Here is a 16,440-nt window from a genome sequence, read left to right on the forward strand (position 1 = left end):
GCTGCTTTCTCCCTGCCTGTCTCTCTCTCTCTCTCTCTTTGCCAGTGCCAGCTTGGACACATTGGGGAGGGGGTGGGAAAATAGGAAAGGGCGGATGAGCGGGGCGCTGGAACATGAAGTCCTGGTTGACTCTTGGTTAAACAAGTGATAAGACAGTAAGTAACTACCCGTGCTCGTTTCCTTATGCAAGACTCAGGTGAAATATTTTGTGGAAATGCTCCATTTGGATCTAGCCACTGTATTTTTATATATATATATGCATAAACACACAGACTCTCGCACACAAATATGTGTTACAAAATGGCACCCCAGTTGATTTAATGGTGTTATATGAATCTTTCACCTGTTGTTTGAATACAATTTACCATACCTGGAAATTTCAACCATTTTTTTCCACTGACTCGGCATATCCTTAAATGCATATTTTCCCCCCCAAAAGCTGGTCATGTTTCGTTAGGATTCCCCTGCTTCAGATTTTATTAGCCACCGATAAAGCGAGGATGCTTGCCTTCACTCTTTGCTGCTGTTCAAAGGGAACAGAACTGCTCAGTAGACCTCGAGCAATGTCTTAATACCCGTTTAGCCTGGAATTTCCCATTGTTAGTGTCATCGGACAATCTGGAAAACATTGTCGGCAACCCCTTGCTTTCTGGTATGTTCCATGTATGTTCTCCCATCTTTTTTCCAGACCTAATTTGTGGCTTTTAAAAAAAAAACTTAAAATGCAATTGCTGCATCAGGCGTCTTACGATTTTGCAAGCTCGAAAATGCCTCGAAGAATTCTTACTCTGTAGCTAATCAGAAGGGGAAGCTGAGGCATAAAGTTATTTTGATGTTAGGGACAGGGGGTGAGAATATGGTCAGCGGGCAGGTGGTAGAAAGTCATCTAATTGGGGACCTGAGGCTGTTGGATTAATGGTACCAGGACTAAGTTTGTTGGGGAAAGTCTGTGGCTCAGTGGTTAGAGTATCTGCTTGGCATCTCCAGTTAAAAGGATCATATAGGAACTGATATGTCTGCCTGAAACCCTGGAGAACTTCTGCTAGTCTTGAGTAGATGTTAATGACCTTAACGTACCCAGGGTCTGACTCGGTATGAGGCAGATTCAAGTGGGGAAACCGTTTTGCAAGTATCGGGGACCACCAGCTGGTAAAAGTTTTTATCAGGTCTGCTGGGATCAGATTGTTCCCCTGGAGATTTTCCTGAAGCTAAGGAAGCTATAGGATTTCCAGCTTCAGTTGCCAGCCGTTACAGCGGGCCATTCCGGTAGCATCTGCGCTTCTATGGCAAAAGACCAGTTCCTTAATTTCTGCTTGGCTGGGAGTAGTGGAGATTGGTGTATTTTCATAAAATGTTCATACCAAATAGTCCCAGGAATCTGGGCTTCTATTTGATAAAGAGATCTACCCGTACCAAATGAGACTAACTCCCCAAACCAGGATTTTTTCTTTTTGGTAGCAGCCAGATCATTCCATGATTGCTTGGCATGAGCAGCCTTCTTGCTTTCAAGGCAGATTCATATGTTCATAACTGTGACCTGGATAGCCCAGGTGAGCCTGATCTCGTCAGATCCCAGAAGCTAAGCAGGGTTGGCCTTGGTTAGTAATTGGATGGGAGACCTCCAGTGAAGACCAGGGTTGCAGAGACAGACAATGGCAAACCACCTCTGTTAGTCTCTTCCCATGAAAACCCCACCAGGGGTCTCCATAAGTCACTTATGTCTTGAGGGCTCTCTCCAGCACTCCATATATTCATAATGCCAAAGGTCATTAGTAAGATGCTAGATAAAATGCCTCTAAGTTCACAATAACCAGCAGCCACTCATCTTAAAAGCAGAGAGCTTCTAGGTTGAAGACAAGCCAGGCCATTGTTGAGCTCTACCATCCTCTCATTTTAGAAATGGACTAGAAGTACTTCTGTAACTGAGTTACGCATGAAGTCTGGGATGCTGGAGATCAGAGATCTGTTTCTTCCACATAGTAGGATGATACGAGGATGGAAACGTAAAACCAACACAGCCTCGAGACTGACCTGTTTACCTACCTAGCAGAGGCAGTCTCATCTTGGTTGGTGAAACAAAGAGATGACTTTGCCCTACCCTGCAAGACTCTTGCTGTTTACCCCATTCCTCCCACCTGTGACATTTATCTTCCTGATGTGCAAAGATGCTCACCCTTATTGAAATATGCAACCTTCTCAAAGCCGTGCTTAATGTATAAAAATGGCGTGCTAAGAAAAAATGGAGTCTGCGTTCATTCTCTCGTGGCATACAGTCTTGTTTCATTTTGCATAATCCATTCTGTTGCTAGCCTTAAGAGAAAGCCATAGACCCATAAAAGACACTCTTCTCTTTGGGCTACTAGATCTCCTGCCCAGCATCCCCCCCCCCCCGCTTCCATTGCTTCTTAGAATTCATCAGCATTGCTCTTGAGAGCTAGCATAACTCCGTGATGTAGAGTGGACTCGCCTTTGCTATCTGCTCAAGAGGTTCAGCAACCCCCCCCCCCCTGTATTTCTCCTTCATTGGAAGCTTGCAAAAAACACAGCTAGGTGTAAGAATGGAGAGTAGTTTTAGAGATACCTGCCTCCCTGTGTTGTAGATGGCACAATGTATTTCTCCCTTGAGTCCTTTGCACAGCCATACTTATGGGGTGTTGCCACCTAAGCATAGATGGGATGATGGTTTTTTTTGTAAAGCACTGTCTATGTACAACACCATACAGAGTTAACAACTCCTTTCTGAAGTCCTGGGTACATGCAGTTCATCCACTCATTGGCCAAATGTGAACTAGAATGATGAATTATCGGGTCTTCATAGCTAAAACTCAAGGAGGCTGCTGCCCATTCGTCCATGAAGTGAGTCTGTCCTTGAGTTTTCCCTTACAGGGTTGTTTGGGCAAAAAGCAAGTAAGTATGGGATCTCTGAACTGGCTTGCCCCACAGGGTCTAGGTTGGGACAGCGCGAGGAGAATTTTGACGTAAACATTGGATTCACCTTTCTGGAGTTGGCACAGTTCACAGTTGATTCTGGGGGGGGGGGGATTTGACAATGAGAGAAATTCTGTGCCCCCCCCCCGAAAAGTTGAGGGAAAACGCGGGTAAGTAAATCTGTTCTTAAAAATCAATGATACACAAACTTTAATAAATGAATGGCAAGGCCACAAATATATGTATTTATATACAGGGATTTTTTTCAGCGGGGACATGGTGGAACGGAGTTCCAGCACCGCTTAAAAATGGTCACATGGCTGGTGGCCCCACCCCCTGATCTCCAGACAGGGGAGTTCAGATTGCCCTCCGCGCCGCCAGCTGGCGCTATGCCACGCTGGCTCTCTGCTTCGATTGTTTGTTTAACTCTTTGTCCTTTATTCTTCTTTATCCTTCCACATAATTAGCAGGACCAAAAGCAACATGTAAAAGAAGCAAATGTCGCTTAATTTGCATAATGTGTCCGACATTCAACTTTCTTAAGGCCAAGCTACAAGTGACGAATGACACTTGAACAGCAAGTGGACTGAGTGGAGCGCAAGTGAACAGGGAGAAATACAGGGCCAAGCTACACATGACGAATGACACTTGAACGGCAAGTGGATTGAGTGGAGGGCAAGTGAACAGGGAGAAATACACTTGCTATTCAAGTGTCATTCGTCATGTGTAGCTTGGCCCTAAATCTGTTCTTAAAAATCAATGATACACAAACTTTAATAAATAAATGGCAAGGCCACAAATATATGTATTTATATACAGGGCTTTTTTTCAGTGGGAACGCGGTGGAACAGAGTTCCAGCACCTCTTAAAAATGGTCACATGGCTGGTGGCCCCGCCCCCTGATCTCCAGACAGGGGAGTTTAGATCTGTTTGGAGATTGGGGTGGGGCCACAGGGCATGTCACCATTTTCGCCGAGAGCAATTTAAACTTTAAAAAATTCCCCCCTTGTTCCAGCCGACCCAAAGTGATGTCATTGTGCAGTCTTGAGTTTCACCACCTCTTTTCCCAGAAAAAAAGCCAGATTTTTATAAAACACTCCTTGTATTGGATTAAAACAAAGGACCGAACGCATTCTGACAATGTCTGTATCGGTGTACACAGATCTTGTAGCCTCAATAAAGCCTTAAAAGCAGAACCCACAAAATAAAATAAGATTTCAAAAGTACTGGTGGACTACAGCTGTTCCATTAAACCAAGTGAATCCAGTATTCTTCTACAGATCCATTTTCAATAAACCATAGCATGAATTAAGATATTAACTACATTTACCAGTTGAGATAATCACTGGGTTATCATAAATCACCGGAAGGGAAATTTGCCATCATCTGTTTATTCAAAGGACATAGAATAAAAATAGGTTGTGTGAATTAGTTAAAACATATTCCTACAAGTTCTTCATTTAACACTACCTTGCTTTCCAGTGGCTTTGTTTATCCTTGAGACGGGTTTTTTCCCCCCTGCCTGGCAATTTTGGAAACACATCTTTTTATTAACGGTGATGGCAAATCAAAATAGGTTTAGTTATACGTACTTTTTTCCTAAAGAAGTTCTGCTTTCACTAAAGGTGGACTTAAAATCTACCACGTACAGTACTGAACTATGGAGCTCTAACTGCCTGTTCCCTTGTGCCAGAAAAGTGAATTCAAGTTGACCAGGAAAATTGGAGGGTGGGTGTGAAGGATAAAACTTTGCATTCAATCTGCTACCAAGCCATATTGCATATATTCCTCAGCATTAATGAAGTCAAGTACTCTGTGCTGTTTCATACCCCCATAATTTTGGTTGTAAATTGCAGTGTATACTCTGGTTGTATTGGGATAAATTTTACCCCCAATTGTCTTGGAAGGAAGACGAATTAGTATATGGGGTAAAGCTGACATACTTTTAAAAAGTTTTCCTAATTTTGTCTCCATTGTCTTTGGTGCTGTACTTTACTTCCCAAGGGAAATAATTAATAAAGGGTTGGGGAGGGGTTCTCTCTCTCTCTCTCTCTCTCACACACACACACACACACGTACTGCCGAGGTCAAGGGATGGAAAGAACCACTGAAATACAGCGCTACCCAAATGAACACAAAATGAGAATGGGATTGTATACAAAATATTGTTAATAGTGTGTTAATTATTTCTATCAGTACAAATGTAGCAATTTTAATCCAGTACCCAGAAATAATTAATGAAGGATTATCAGTTGACTGATAAAAACAGAGAGTCTGCATTATATTGCAAGCAAGCGGAGAGACGGAGCTTCTGGTTGACTCTCACGTTTCGGCGATTCGGTCCCTTCCTCAGTAAGGGAACCTGGCAGAATATCAGACATGCAATCCAGGTCAAATATTCTCTCCAAACTAAACAATGAAATGTATTACATCGACATGCGCTCAAAACCTCATAGTAAATTTCATTGTTTGGTTTGGAAAGAATGTTTGACCTTAATTCAGCTCAGAAGTTTTTTATCAGTCAACTTATAATCCTTCATCAGTTATTTCTCGATACTGGACTGAAATTGTTATATTTTTGTACTGATACACACTATTAATATTTCGTATACAATACCATTCTCGTTTTGCGTTCGTTTGGGAAGCGCTGTATTTTAGAGTGGCTTTTTCTGCTATTTTGTTGGTTGCACTGAGATTTCTCTGGAATTACTACTAAGGTCAAGGGATGAGCAAGGCAGGTTTGGCCGGAGTTACGTAGGTGAAATCTGGCATCATTTCCGTGTTCTGACAGTCTCTTCCCCTGAGCCGAGAGCAGGTATATTCTGATGAGATGTAAATAATGCAGAACTGGGTTGATGAGAATCGCCGTGCTGGGAAATGATTTTCCTCAGAGGCCTCTGGGAACCAATGCATCCTTTGCCACACCTTCCCTGCCCATATCTGTGACTATTCCCACCCCTCCTCAATCCCCACAGGTGGGCCGAGCGGCTGCACTGCTGTCTCCAGCACTTTGGCCCCACAAGTCATGTTAGAACTGCTGTCCAGTGTCCAATTTCTCTATGTCAGCCCTCCCAATGGATGGCAGCTGTTTTTTCCCCTCTCGCCCTGTCACTCTAGTTCCTTGTGGTGCTGGGACGGCAAACTTTTGTGCGTTAAAACCCAGGAAGGGTAAACTCTTTATCCTCCATGGATCTTTAAAGTGAGATGTTGGGCAGGACAAGGAAAAAGCTGAGTTTTCAGGGGAATACCGGATGCTTTTTGGAAGGCTTTAATTAGCAGCTTGTGTGAACTTTTATCTCTGAAGGTAAGTGGCTTCCTTCCCCTGTCCCCAGCACTTACTCCCACCAACTACTGGGGCACAAGATGTCCCTAAGGTCTCTTCTAGGCTCCTACAGTTGAGAAACATGCCCCCCCTCCCAGTTCTGTATTCTTTTTAGCAGCCCATTTCCCCCACTCTGTCAACCTAATATCCTGATTTGTTTTCAGAGGTAAATGAAATTGCATGTGAATTTCTATGGAGGCTTAAGATGGCTGAATCTCCTATTCTGGCGGAGGCTGGGGAGAGAACTGAGGAGTGCGTTGTTCTAAAAATGTTGCTTTTTGCGGGAGTCTCTAGGCCAGAATGTGTATCGGGAACTGCCACAAGTTCTTAGCCTTGTGTTTTCGGAACTGAAGTTTTGAGAGTTCCTAAAGTATTTTCATTTCCGTCACATGGCAGATGGACGATTGATGAAAGGAGGTGTTGTGGGGTTGGGGGGGGGGGGCTCTGGTTGTGCTCCTAAACGGACGAAACGTAAGCCTAATCTTTCAGCCTGAAATGCAAATCACGTTTAGTCCTGAGGGTGGTGGTGGTGATTTTAAAATGTCGAAGACAAGTATTTAAATCCGGAGTTTGTGGCTTCCTTGGATTTGCCTTAGAGGCCACGTTTCAGTCTCGTAGCCACGTAGACTACATCAGCCGATGAGTAGAAGGCCGGGCAGCTCTGATGAAACCTCTAGGAATTGGAGGCTCTTGGCTGTTGCTATGACCGCTGCTGGGACTTTGGATCCATTTGTGGGCACAGAGACACGAGAGCAGCTATGCACTGGAAAGCCCAGATGCCTTTCTGCTGAGCTACTAATGGCACCACTAAGGCCAGGCGTAGGCCTGGTTAACAGCTGGGTTGCTCTCTGGCTACGTCATCGGAGGGTGGGATGGAATGTTTAGGCAGGAAGGAAGGGGCAGGAATACCCTTGTTGGGGACCAGGAGTTTCTTCTTGCTTTGATGTTGGGGCTTGGCTCCTTTTTTGATGAGAAGAAGCCCTTGATAACTTCAGAGAACTCGGTTGGATGGATAGGAGTGAGTTTTTCAGACGGGCCACATGGATTGTGTTCTGACTGCTCTCCCGCTGTGGGTGTGCACAGGTGGAAAACAGGCCGTTTATAAATGGACTCGTATCAGGATTCTGGTGAGTGATAAATGTGCTTGTACCAAGTTTCCGACTCAGTGGTTGACCGTACAGGAAAGATGATTTTTACAATCACATTTCAATCTTCCAGGTTTCAGTCTTAATCGGGGCTTGATTTGTGGTCAGGGTCAGCCCTTGCCCTTAATTTTCAGCACCAGGATTCAAATAATCGGAGTGGTAGTGATTAAAAGCACCTCTGAGCATGCACAGAGTGCCTCTGCTTCACAGCTGAGCAGCCACAACTTGTGTTTGAACTTGTGCTTCACAGACTCGTAGAAGCACTTCCCAAGCCTGGCTGCCCAGCAGACGGGGGCCCCATCAGCTCTCTATAGAAACGAAGTGCATTGCTTACACCTCTTCAAACTATGTTTGCTCTTACTGAGCACTAAACAACGTACTTACTTCTTTTTTGTACATACGAGCTCCTTTCAGAATTACTTCTCAGTTCTGTCCTCTTCCCCTATCATTTTTTAATCTATGTTATTTATAGTCCCCATTTCTGAAATTCAAGGCAGATTACACAGTGTAGCCAATACAGTCAGCCGCTGAAATATTGAATAAACAACACAATGGAGTCAGGCTTACAGAAAGAAAACCAGAAATCTGATACAGAGCAGGAAACAGTGCTGAAACAGAACATAAGCAAATCGACATGACATGTTACTAGACGCAGAAACTGTCCAGTAGGATCATGCTTACAGCAATGGGCGGTATTCAGTAGTATAGTCTACAGTCCCTTTCCTATTCCAACAGACCTTTCTGAACCATTTCCTTACAGCACAGCCCTATTAATGGTGTTTAAAAGCCATCTTACTTCAGTTCTACATAGTTTGCGAAAAGGCAGAAGCGTGGGGGCCTTTCTGATCTCTTCAGGCACGCCATACCATAAGTTTGTAGAACTCTGAGAAATCAGCCCAGGCTTTCTTGGGAAACCATTGGGCAGTAGAAGAGCAAGGGAATGTCTTCTTCACGACCTGTGTTGTCAAATGGATGAGAATGGCAAAAAAATGATTTGCTGGCAGTTACACCAGGATCTGTAGTTGTGTGAGAGGGCTAGAGAACTTTAACAGAATTCTCAGAAGCCTCACAAAACTACACTTCCCATAATTCCTTGCAGGAAGTCATTACTGTTGTAACAATATAGTAGTTTTGCTAGCTGCTGTGTGCTCAAATAGAGTGTTTTCAGGACTTGTTTAGGATTGAAGCACATGCCGCTTTCGAGCTCTGTAAAAGAAGCCACTGTTTCCTTCCCCGTAATCTGCACGAGCGGCTATCAAGTTCTGCACTCAGATCAATTAAAGGAGATTCAAATCCCTGTTTCACCAATGAAATGGTCCATCTTCACCATAATAAAAAGTAGTTTGTATTAAGCTTGAGAGGGTTGCCGAGGAGCATGGACAACTTCAGCTTAAATACCTCAATAATACGACGTTGCAACTTGGCATATATATGTACTTTTTGGAAGGGTGATAAGAATAATTCTCCTGTCTGCAGTCTTTTTTTAAAAAAATCTTCTCTTACTAGCTTGTCTCAGAGTAAGAAAAAGAAATTGAATGCACAGGCAAGCATTTAATAATAGCATGAAATGCAGGGATAATGTTCTAAATTCAGTGAAAGGCAACTATTGTGATTGCTCTTCCCAAAAGAGATGGGTGCAGTGAAGTTAAAAATTAAACTCGCCAAGATCCTTCTTCATACTAAGTGACACGCCCTTTCTTGGAGGCATAGCCCTGGCGGGCCCATTTTAACCATTTCCACGTCATGCTGAAACCTTATTTTTTACATTTCTCACACGGAATTTGAATGTGAAGCTTACGTTGTCTGAATGCTTGTTCTGTGTCGCGATTGGCACCCTCCAGCTCTCTGTGCTCCAATTCAAGTATTCTAACCATTGCGGCTGGAAATGCTGCTTGAATGCGGCATAGGGTGGTGAGCGAACCGTGGCTTGCTGGCAAGTCTAGCCACCAGTCTCTCTGTTCCATAAAGTGGCAAAGAATAGAGAGTGGAAGACAAGTGCACAAGGGGCTCTTCTGTCCCTTGCATGCTTTTCTGGCTTCACTCTCAAGTTGTCCCCCGGCTTCAAGGGGCAGATGCACGTGCAAGAGAATTTTTCTGTTGTCGTGAGCTGTCTTGCCTCCCGGTTCAGAAATGGAGGGACACCTGAGACAAGAAGTCCCTTGATGCAAGAAGACATGAGGATCAGCAACTGGGGCCACAGATGCCGCATTTATGATGTCCCATCTTGTTCCACTGATAAAATGAACAGTGGATAATCTGTACCAGTTAAAAGGTGGCAGCCCTATTGGAGTAAGACAGACTCTGCATGTGTTCCTACGTGGCAGGGCGTTGTCACTGAGATCCGTTTCTGGGACTGATCCCTGATTTAGCCTTTCTTCTAGCCCAGCCAGAGCTGCCAAGAGCCTCCCAGGCAAAGACTCCCGCTCATACCATAGAGATCTAACTTCAACATTGTATGAAAAGCACGTCACATGACTTCCCTGGCTCCATGGGCCTCCATCATGGCTGGGGGGCCTTGAATTTTGTCCCCTTAACTGAGCCGGAATGGGAATCCGCATTACGTCCATCCTGGGGTCATTTCGTAGAAAAAGAGCTGGAGGAACTCATTAGCATAACTCATTAGCATGTGCCACACCCCTTGCCATCACCGGAAGTGTTTCATTGGCATACCTGATTTGCATATGCCACACCCCCTGACATCACCTATCCTGACTGTTTTGGACCCAATCCTGGCCATTCAAGGCTGAAATTGGGCCCAAAATGGCAAAAAGGGGCTGAAAATGGCCGAAAAGGGGCCCAAAATGATCAGGATCGGGCCGCTGCTGAGTGGGAGGGTGATCCACCACCCATCAGAGGCCCGATCTGGGCTGTTTCGGCCCCAATCCAGGCCAAAACGGCTGAGAGTCAGGTGAGCGGGGCCACCTGACGTGACCTCTTTGGGGAACTACCGGAACTGCTTTCCTGCATGTTCCCCCTCTAAAAGAGCCCTGACTCCATCCATTCATCCATCCATCCTTAAACTACCTGCAATGTGATTCCACCCCTCCTTAGAATCATATTGACTAGGCAGCAGACATTGGCCCAACTAGGTGTGTCTTTTCACCACAGGGTGAAAAATATCTGAGGAAGTGTAGCTTGAGACTGTAAGGGTACACCTGAAGTAGATGGAACCTCTGCCCTTGCCACTAGCTAACCAGCAGACAGGGCAAGTTCCAGGTGTTCTGTAACCTCAAGCAAGGTGATACCCACTACCTGCTGGCTGGGGCCAAATCAAACTCTGCAGGGGTTGCGTCTGAGCCGTATTCAGGAATGTCACAAATCCAGGAAGCAATGCCAGTCTCAGATGATTGGGTCCCAGCTTGAGCCCCTGTAGTAGTCTATCAGTGCCTTCTACACTGTGCCTTCTCGGAAAGAGCAGAGGTTCTTGTGTTTTGTCTTGGCATCTTCTATTTTTGCATCTCTCTCCATGCAGTATGACGGAAAAAGAGATTCTTGAACCGCCTGCATCACCCACATCTGAAGGCAGGAAAGGGGTAAGTGCTGTTGGGGTTGCTCTGGGCGGGTAGGATATTGACTCCCTCGATGCCCTGATTCTTGCACCATCAGCCATAGGATCTGTCCAGAGCCAAAGTGTCTTTTGGAACATTGAGTGATGCCTGTTTCTTCTGGTTGCGGCCACAGGAGCCAAAGAGCCCATGATCCAATGTGCAACAGGTCCAAGCCCATCCCATCCCACTATACCATTCTTGGCCACCGTCAACTGAACTGGATCCCTGAAGCACCAGGCTTTGCAATCAACTTTTTGTGTTTGGTGTTGTGAGCACGGTGCGGCCCATGCTTTCTCCCACTGCTTGGGATGTGGGATGCTTTATTTGGCCAGCTTGCTCAGCCAAGCTCTCTCTTATAGATGATATCCAAAGTGCTTCACTTCAAGAGCAGCCGATGAAGCTTTAAATATGTTGTCTCCCTGCCCCCCCCAGCAGTAGATACGGTATCATACCATATCACAAGGGTATCATACCATATCAAAGGGTTGCCCTTTGCCCAGGAGGAAAGAGGCCAAATTGGTTAAACGCAGGGCTTTTTTTTCAGCCGGAATGCGGTGGAACGGAGTTCCGTCACCTCTTGAAAATGGTCACATGGCCGGTGGCCCCGCCCCCTGATTGCCAGACGGAGGGGAGTTCAGATCGCCCTCCATACCAAGCGGTGTGGAGGGCGATCTAAACTCCCCTCCGTCTGGAGATCAGGGGGTGGGGCCACCGGCCATGTGACTGTTTGCGCCGAGGGTGATTTAAACTTTTAAAAACTCCCTCCTTGTTCCAGCTGACCCCAAGTGATGTGATTGTGCAGTCCTGGGAACATGCGCGCACTTTGCATGTGCACATGTGATACCAGGGGCACCACCTCCTGCCAGGAGTTGCCGCCTGTGCTGGCAACCCACTGAGTTCCATCACCTCTTTTCCCAGAAAAAAAGCCCTGGCTAAGTGTACATAAGTCCTTTTTTTAAAAAAAATAATCCAGGCTGTTTGCCAGATTAAAAGAACAATAGGGAAGGACTGCAAGGAAGCTTGGCTGTATGGCATCTGTGAGGACCGTTTTCACCTTCTCCAGCGCATGGCTGTTTCATGCATGCTAGCTCCGGTTCAGGCCACCATGCTTGCCAAAACTGTCCACAGCAGTGAACAAAAAGCTTTAATTTTCAGCTCCTTGGCTCTCAGAATCCTCTGGGTTCCACCCAAGGCCTGGTCCCTGCCCGAAATGTTTGACATCAAAAAGTTTGCAACCCTAATGATTTTGCAAACTGCTTTTGAAAATCCTTTCTCTTTCTGAAATGTCATGAAGGGCTGCTATGCCGGAAAAACTAGCTGTTGTGCTGTTTTGGGTAGGTGGGTAGATCCAAATCTGCAAAGGAGGCCAGGAATTCCGCAGCAGGGAAACCAAATTCTGCAGTGTTTTGGGAGTTTGGCTTTCATTCATTGCCCACTTAGAGGTTGGCAACCTTACGGTTAACCTCTGAGCCATAACATTAGTGTGGCATTCTGCACTTAGTATAATGCTGAGCCAGGCCATGATGGAGGACAGGGAGAACTCTAGAACGCCACAGAATGAGCATTGACCAGTTTTATGCCAACTTAACTCTCCATCCAATTCTGGAAGTTGTACGGTGCTGAGAAATGTTCTGTTCGACATCCCTATTTTTTATTATTTATTTAGATATTTATACTCTGCTTTTCTCCCCAAAGCAACTTATATCACTGTTCTCCCCTTCTTTGTTTTATCCTCCTAATAATAATCCTGTGAATTACGTCAGGCTGAGAATGGATTGGCCTAGTCACCCGCGAGCCAAAACGGCAAAACGGGGCTTTGAATTTGGGTCTCCCAGGTCCTACGCTGACACCCGAATCGCTACACCGCTCTGGCCGCCCTCCCCGAATTACGGTTCCCTGCGGGAGAGGGATTGATAGCTGAACTAGTTTACTTTTGAGTCAATATAGTGGAGTAATTTGAGCGATGGAGGAATAAAATGCTACTGAAGTGGGAAGCGCAAACTAACTAGGCATTGAAAGTTGTGCTGATGTTGGTGACGAACAAGCGATGCAGAAGGCTTGCGGTAAAATGCAAGACCAGCATGAAGCCGTTCTTCCTCCGTAGAGCAGCAGCCACAGAGCACAGGTATATAGGCAGGAAACAACTGACTGAAAAACTCACTATAGAATTTGCATTCCAGCGTGCCCATGTTTTGATGTCTGGCACAGCCCAAAGTTGTGCCAGTCGGTTAGTTTGCAGCTGCAAAATCCTCTTGCATTATCAAAATGCTGCAGCAATTTCCACATTTCATTAAACTGCTGGATTTCAGAATCCTTGGAGACCCTGCCTGTGCGCAAAGAAACGCCTGTGAGCAAATGTGCGGGGATGTGTATTGGCTGGTTCTCTCTCCTATATTAGCAACTTTAGCTTCAGGAAGAGGGGTTGCGTTTTAGCTGTCGTTCTCCCAAGTCCTGTGTGTTCTGCCTTGGCTACCTACCCTGGCAGCCCAAAGCAAAATCTGGGTCAGTAAAGCATCGTCTCTCCCCCTTGGCACACCACATTGCTCAGGGTCAAAAAGAATGTCGTCAGACTGATGTATGGTTACCAACCTGGTGGTGCCTGGAGGTCCCCCATAATTTATGCTGATCTCCAGATGACGGAGATCAATTCCCCTGGAGAAAATGGCTGCATTGGAGGATGGACTGTATGGCATTGAGCTCTCTCCCCTCCTCGAATCCCACCTTTCCCAGGCTCCACCCCCCCCCAAATCTAGTATTTCCCAACCCAACCCTAAACTGATGGTGATGAAGCTAATAGTGTCATAAGGACTGGAATTTAGAGGTGATAGCAAACCTAGGATGTGCATAAGTCTTTAACTCTGCAGGGTCAGCCTGTGGTATCTTGCCCCCACTCCAGCCTCCCCAATGCAATTGATAGGCCAAAAAGGCAAAGGTAGTCCCCTGTGCAAGCACGGAGTCATTACTGACCCATGGGGGGACGTCGCATTCACAACGTTTTCTTGGCAGACTTTTTGTTACAGGGTGGTTTGCCATTGCCTTCCTCAGTCATCTACATTTCACCCCCAGGAAACTGGGTACTCATTTTACTCACCTTGGAAAGATGGAAGGCTGAAGGCCAAGCTACAAGTGACGAATGACACTTGAACAGCAAGTGGATTGAGTGGAGTGCAAGTGAACAGGGAGAAATACACTTGCCGTTCAAGTGTCATTCGTCACTTGTAGCTGGTGGGTTGTGAATTGAGGGTAAGTTTGTAGATTTTTTTTTTAAATCTATCTTTGTTCTCAAATTGGGTTACCAACTCCTGCTTGGGAACTTCTTGGAGATTTGTGGATGGTGCCTGGGGAACGTGGAATTTCAGGAGGAAACTCAGTGGTGATAGAAATCCAACCTCTGAACTGCCATTTCCTCCAAGAGAACTGATCTGTGTAGTCTGGATATCAGTAGTAATTTGGGGAGTACTCCAGGCACCACCTTGAAGTTGGTAACCCTTTTCTCAAGTCGTATTTTACTAGGAGGCAACATGAAACTATTAAATGAGGCCTCTCCTTCAAATAATAAGTGCCAACTTTTGCTGAATTGGGAATTAATATTTTCTTCAGTGTTCCCCAAAAGCGCCTGTGTAGATGTTTTGATAATATGCTTATTTCATTAAATATAACCAATTAAAGACAATATACTGGGTAATGGATTGATCTATAAACCAGTAAGCCTCCGGTTCAAATCACACCTCTGCCATGAAAAATAGCAGCTTGTCTAAGGCACGTTTGGCAACTTGCTTTTTCTAAGCCTCACCCCCACCCCAAATCACAATATTGTGATGGCAATATAACCTAGGGTGATTCCGCACGTCCCCGCATAGCGCTATATTTGTGCAATGAGGGTGTCTTCTGGGTGCAATTTCTGATGTCATCGTGCCATGATGCTGCTCTCGAGGCACAATGACATCAGAAATAGAGATGGGCGCGATCCAGGGAAAAAACAAACCATGTGGTCCGTGGTTCATCAAATTTCACGAACCACAAACTTTCACAAACCTGACCCCGGTTCATGAACCGGTTTGCTTGGTTCGTGAAAATGTCACATCCAGGCCAGAAAATCGTCACTTCCAGGTCAGCAGAAGGTCACTTCTGGGCTAGCAGAAGATCTTCAGGAAGTCCATACCCTGTTGCCTAGGAAACGTATTGATCAGCTCCAAGCTGTCTGCAGTGACGAACCAAAAAACGAACCAAATGAACCAGCCTAAAGTTCGTGGCAGTTCATCAGAAATGGAATCTGATGAACTGCTGGTTCGCAAACCACGAACCGGCCTGGTTCGTCATGAATTTTGGTTCATATTTTGGTTTGTGCCCATCTCTAGTCAGAAATCACGCCAGGAAGACGCCCTCATTGCACGTGTATAGAGCTATGCCAGGATGTGCAGAATTGCCCCTACTTTACAAGATCCATAGGAGTTGGCCATGTTAGTCTGTAGCTGCAAAATAATGAAGAGTCCTGTAGCACCTTTAAGACCAACCAACTTTATTGTAACGTAAGCTTTAGAGAACCACAGATCTCTTTGTCAAAAGAGTTGTCCTAAGGAGTCACTGAGGTTAGAGATGTGAACTGCTTCAAAGTGCTTCATCGAATTATTACAAAGCATTTAATTGGTTGAAAGGCCAATCAACAACAAATTTTTTTAAACTAGCTGCTAGCCCTGCTTAAAATGCTTTTCTGTGGAGATTGGTCCTCAAGCTCAGCCTTCCTTATGCCTCAGCTCCTCCCGTCTGGTGATTTTTTCTTCTCACCCCAGTGGGCCTCATTGCCTTGTGAAGGGAAGCCACCATACCTGAAGGAGTTTGCTGTGTGTTGCTGCCTCCACCCAGGGGCACAGAGGCCACTGCTTCAGTCGTGCGCTTTGGGCATTCACTTGTGTTGTCATGGGAACACAGAAATCAAATGCTGGCTCCTTCTCCATTTGTAGCCACAGGCCCTAAACGTGTCCTGGGTGTTCCCTTCATTTTATTTGTTGCTGCCTCTGTGTGTGAACTGCCTCATGGATGTGCCAGAGACGTGCATGCTAATGGCGCTGGTTGCCAGAGATCCTAGTTGGCATCAATCGGGTGCTTATTTCCACCCTACCCATCCACTCCCACCCCGCCCTGCCCCACCACACCTCATCCCCGCACCCCCACCCCAAATTGGACCCTCAGCTGCAGAAGCTAAAGCAACTTTTCCAACGCAAGCCCAAGGAGGAGCTTGTCCCAGAGGAACTACAAGCCAATGGGGAGCTGGTCACCCCTTCGGGGGGACCCATCTACTACTATGAGGAAGAGGAGGAGGACGAAGAGGAGGAGTTGGAGCCACCACCGGAGCCAGAAAAACCAGTCAACGACAAACCTCACAAGTTCAAGGATCATTACTTCAAAAAGCCCAAGTTTTGTGACGTCTGTGCCCGCATGATTGTCCGTAAGTCCTACCCAAGAGAAGCAAAAAGAGGGTTGGAGGGATGGCGGGAGT

The 16,440-nt window shown here is 45.8% G+C and overlaps 1 protein-coding gene across 2 annotated transcripts in view; it reads left to right on the top strand.

Moving 5' to 3' along the window:
• The first annotated feature begins 5,985 nt into the window (after positions 1-5,985).
• Positions 5,986-16,440, top strand: part of STAC3 (SH3 and cysteine rich domain 3) — a 29,977-nt gene continuing 19,522 nt past the window's right edge. Inside the window, exons 1-3 of one of the 2 annotated variants that reach the window (XM_055003933.1) lie at positions 5,986-6,232; positions 10,868-10,928; positions 16,134-16,389. In XM_055003933.1, the coding sequence (XP_054859908.1) occupies positions 10,869-10,928; positions 16,134-16,389 (316 nt within the window). In that variant the 5' untranslated portion in view covers positions 5,986-6,232; position 10,868. The remainder of the gene's footprint in view (positions 6,233-10,867; positions 10,929-16,133; positions 16,390-16,440) is intronic. The other variant, XM_055003934.1, reaches the window with a different exon arrangement.

Source organism: Eublepharis macularius, chromosome 19 (assembly GCF_028583425.1).
Source record: "Eublepharis macularius isolate TG4126 chromosome 19, MPM_Emac_v1.0, whole genome shotgun sequence".
In the NCBI taxonomy this organism is placed as follows: Eukaryota; Metazoa; Chordata; class Lepidosauria; order Squamata; family Eublepharidae; genus Eublepharis; species Eublepharis macularius.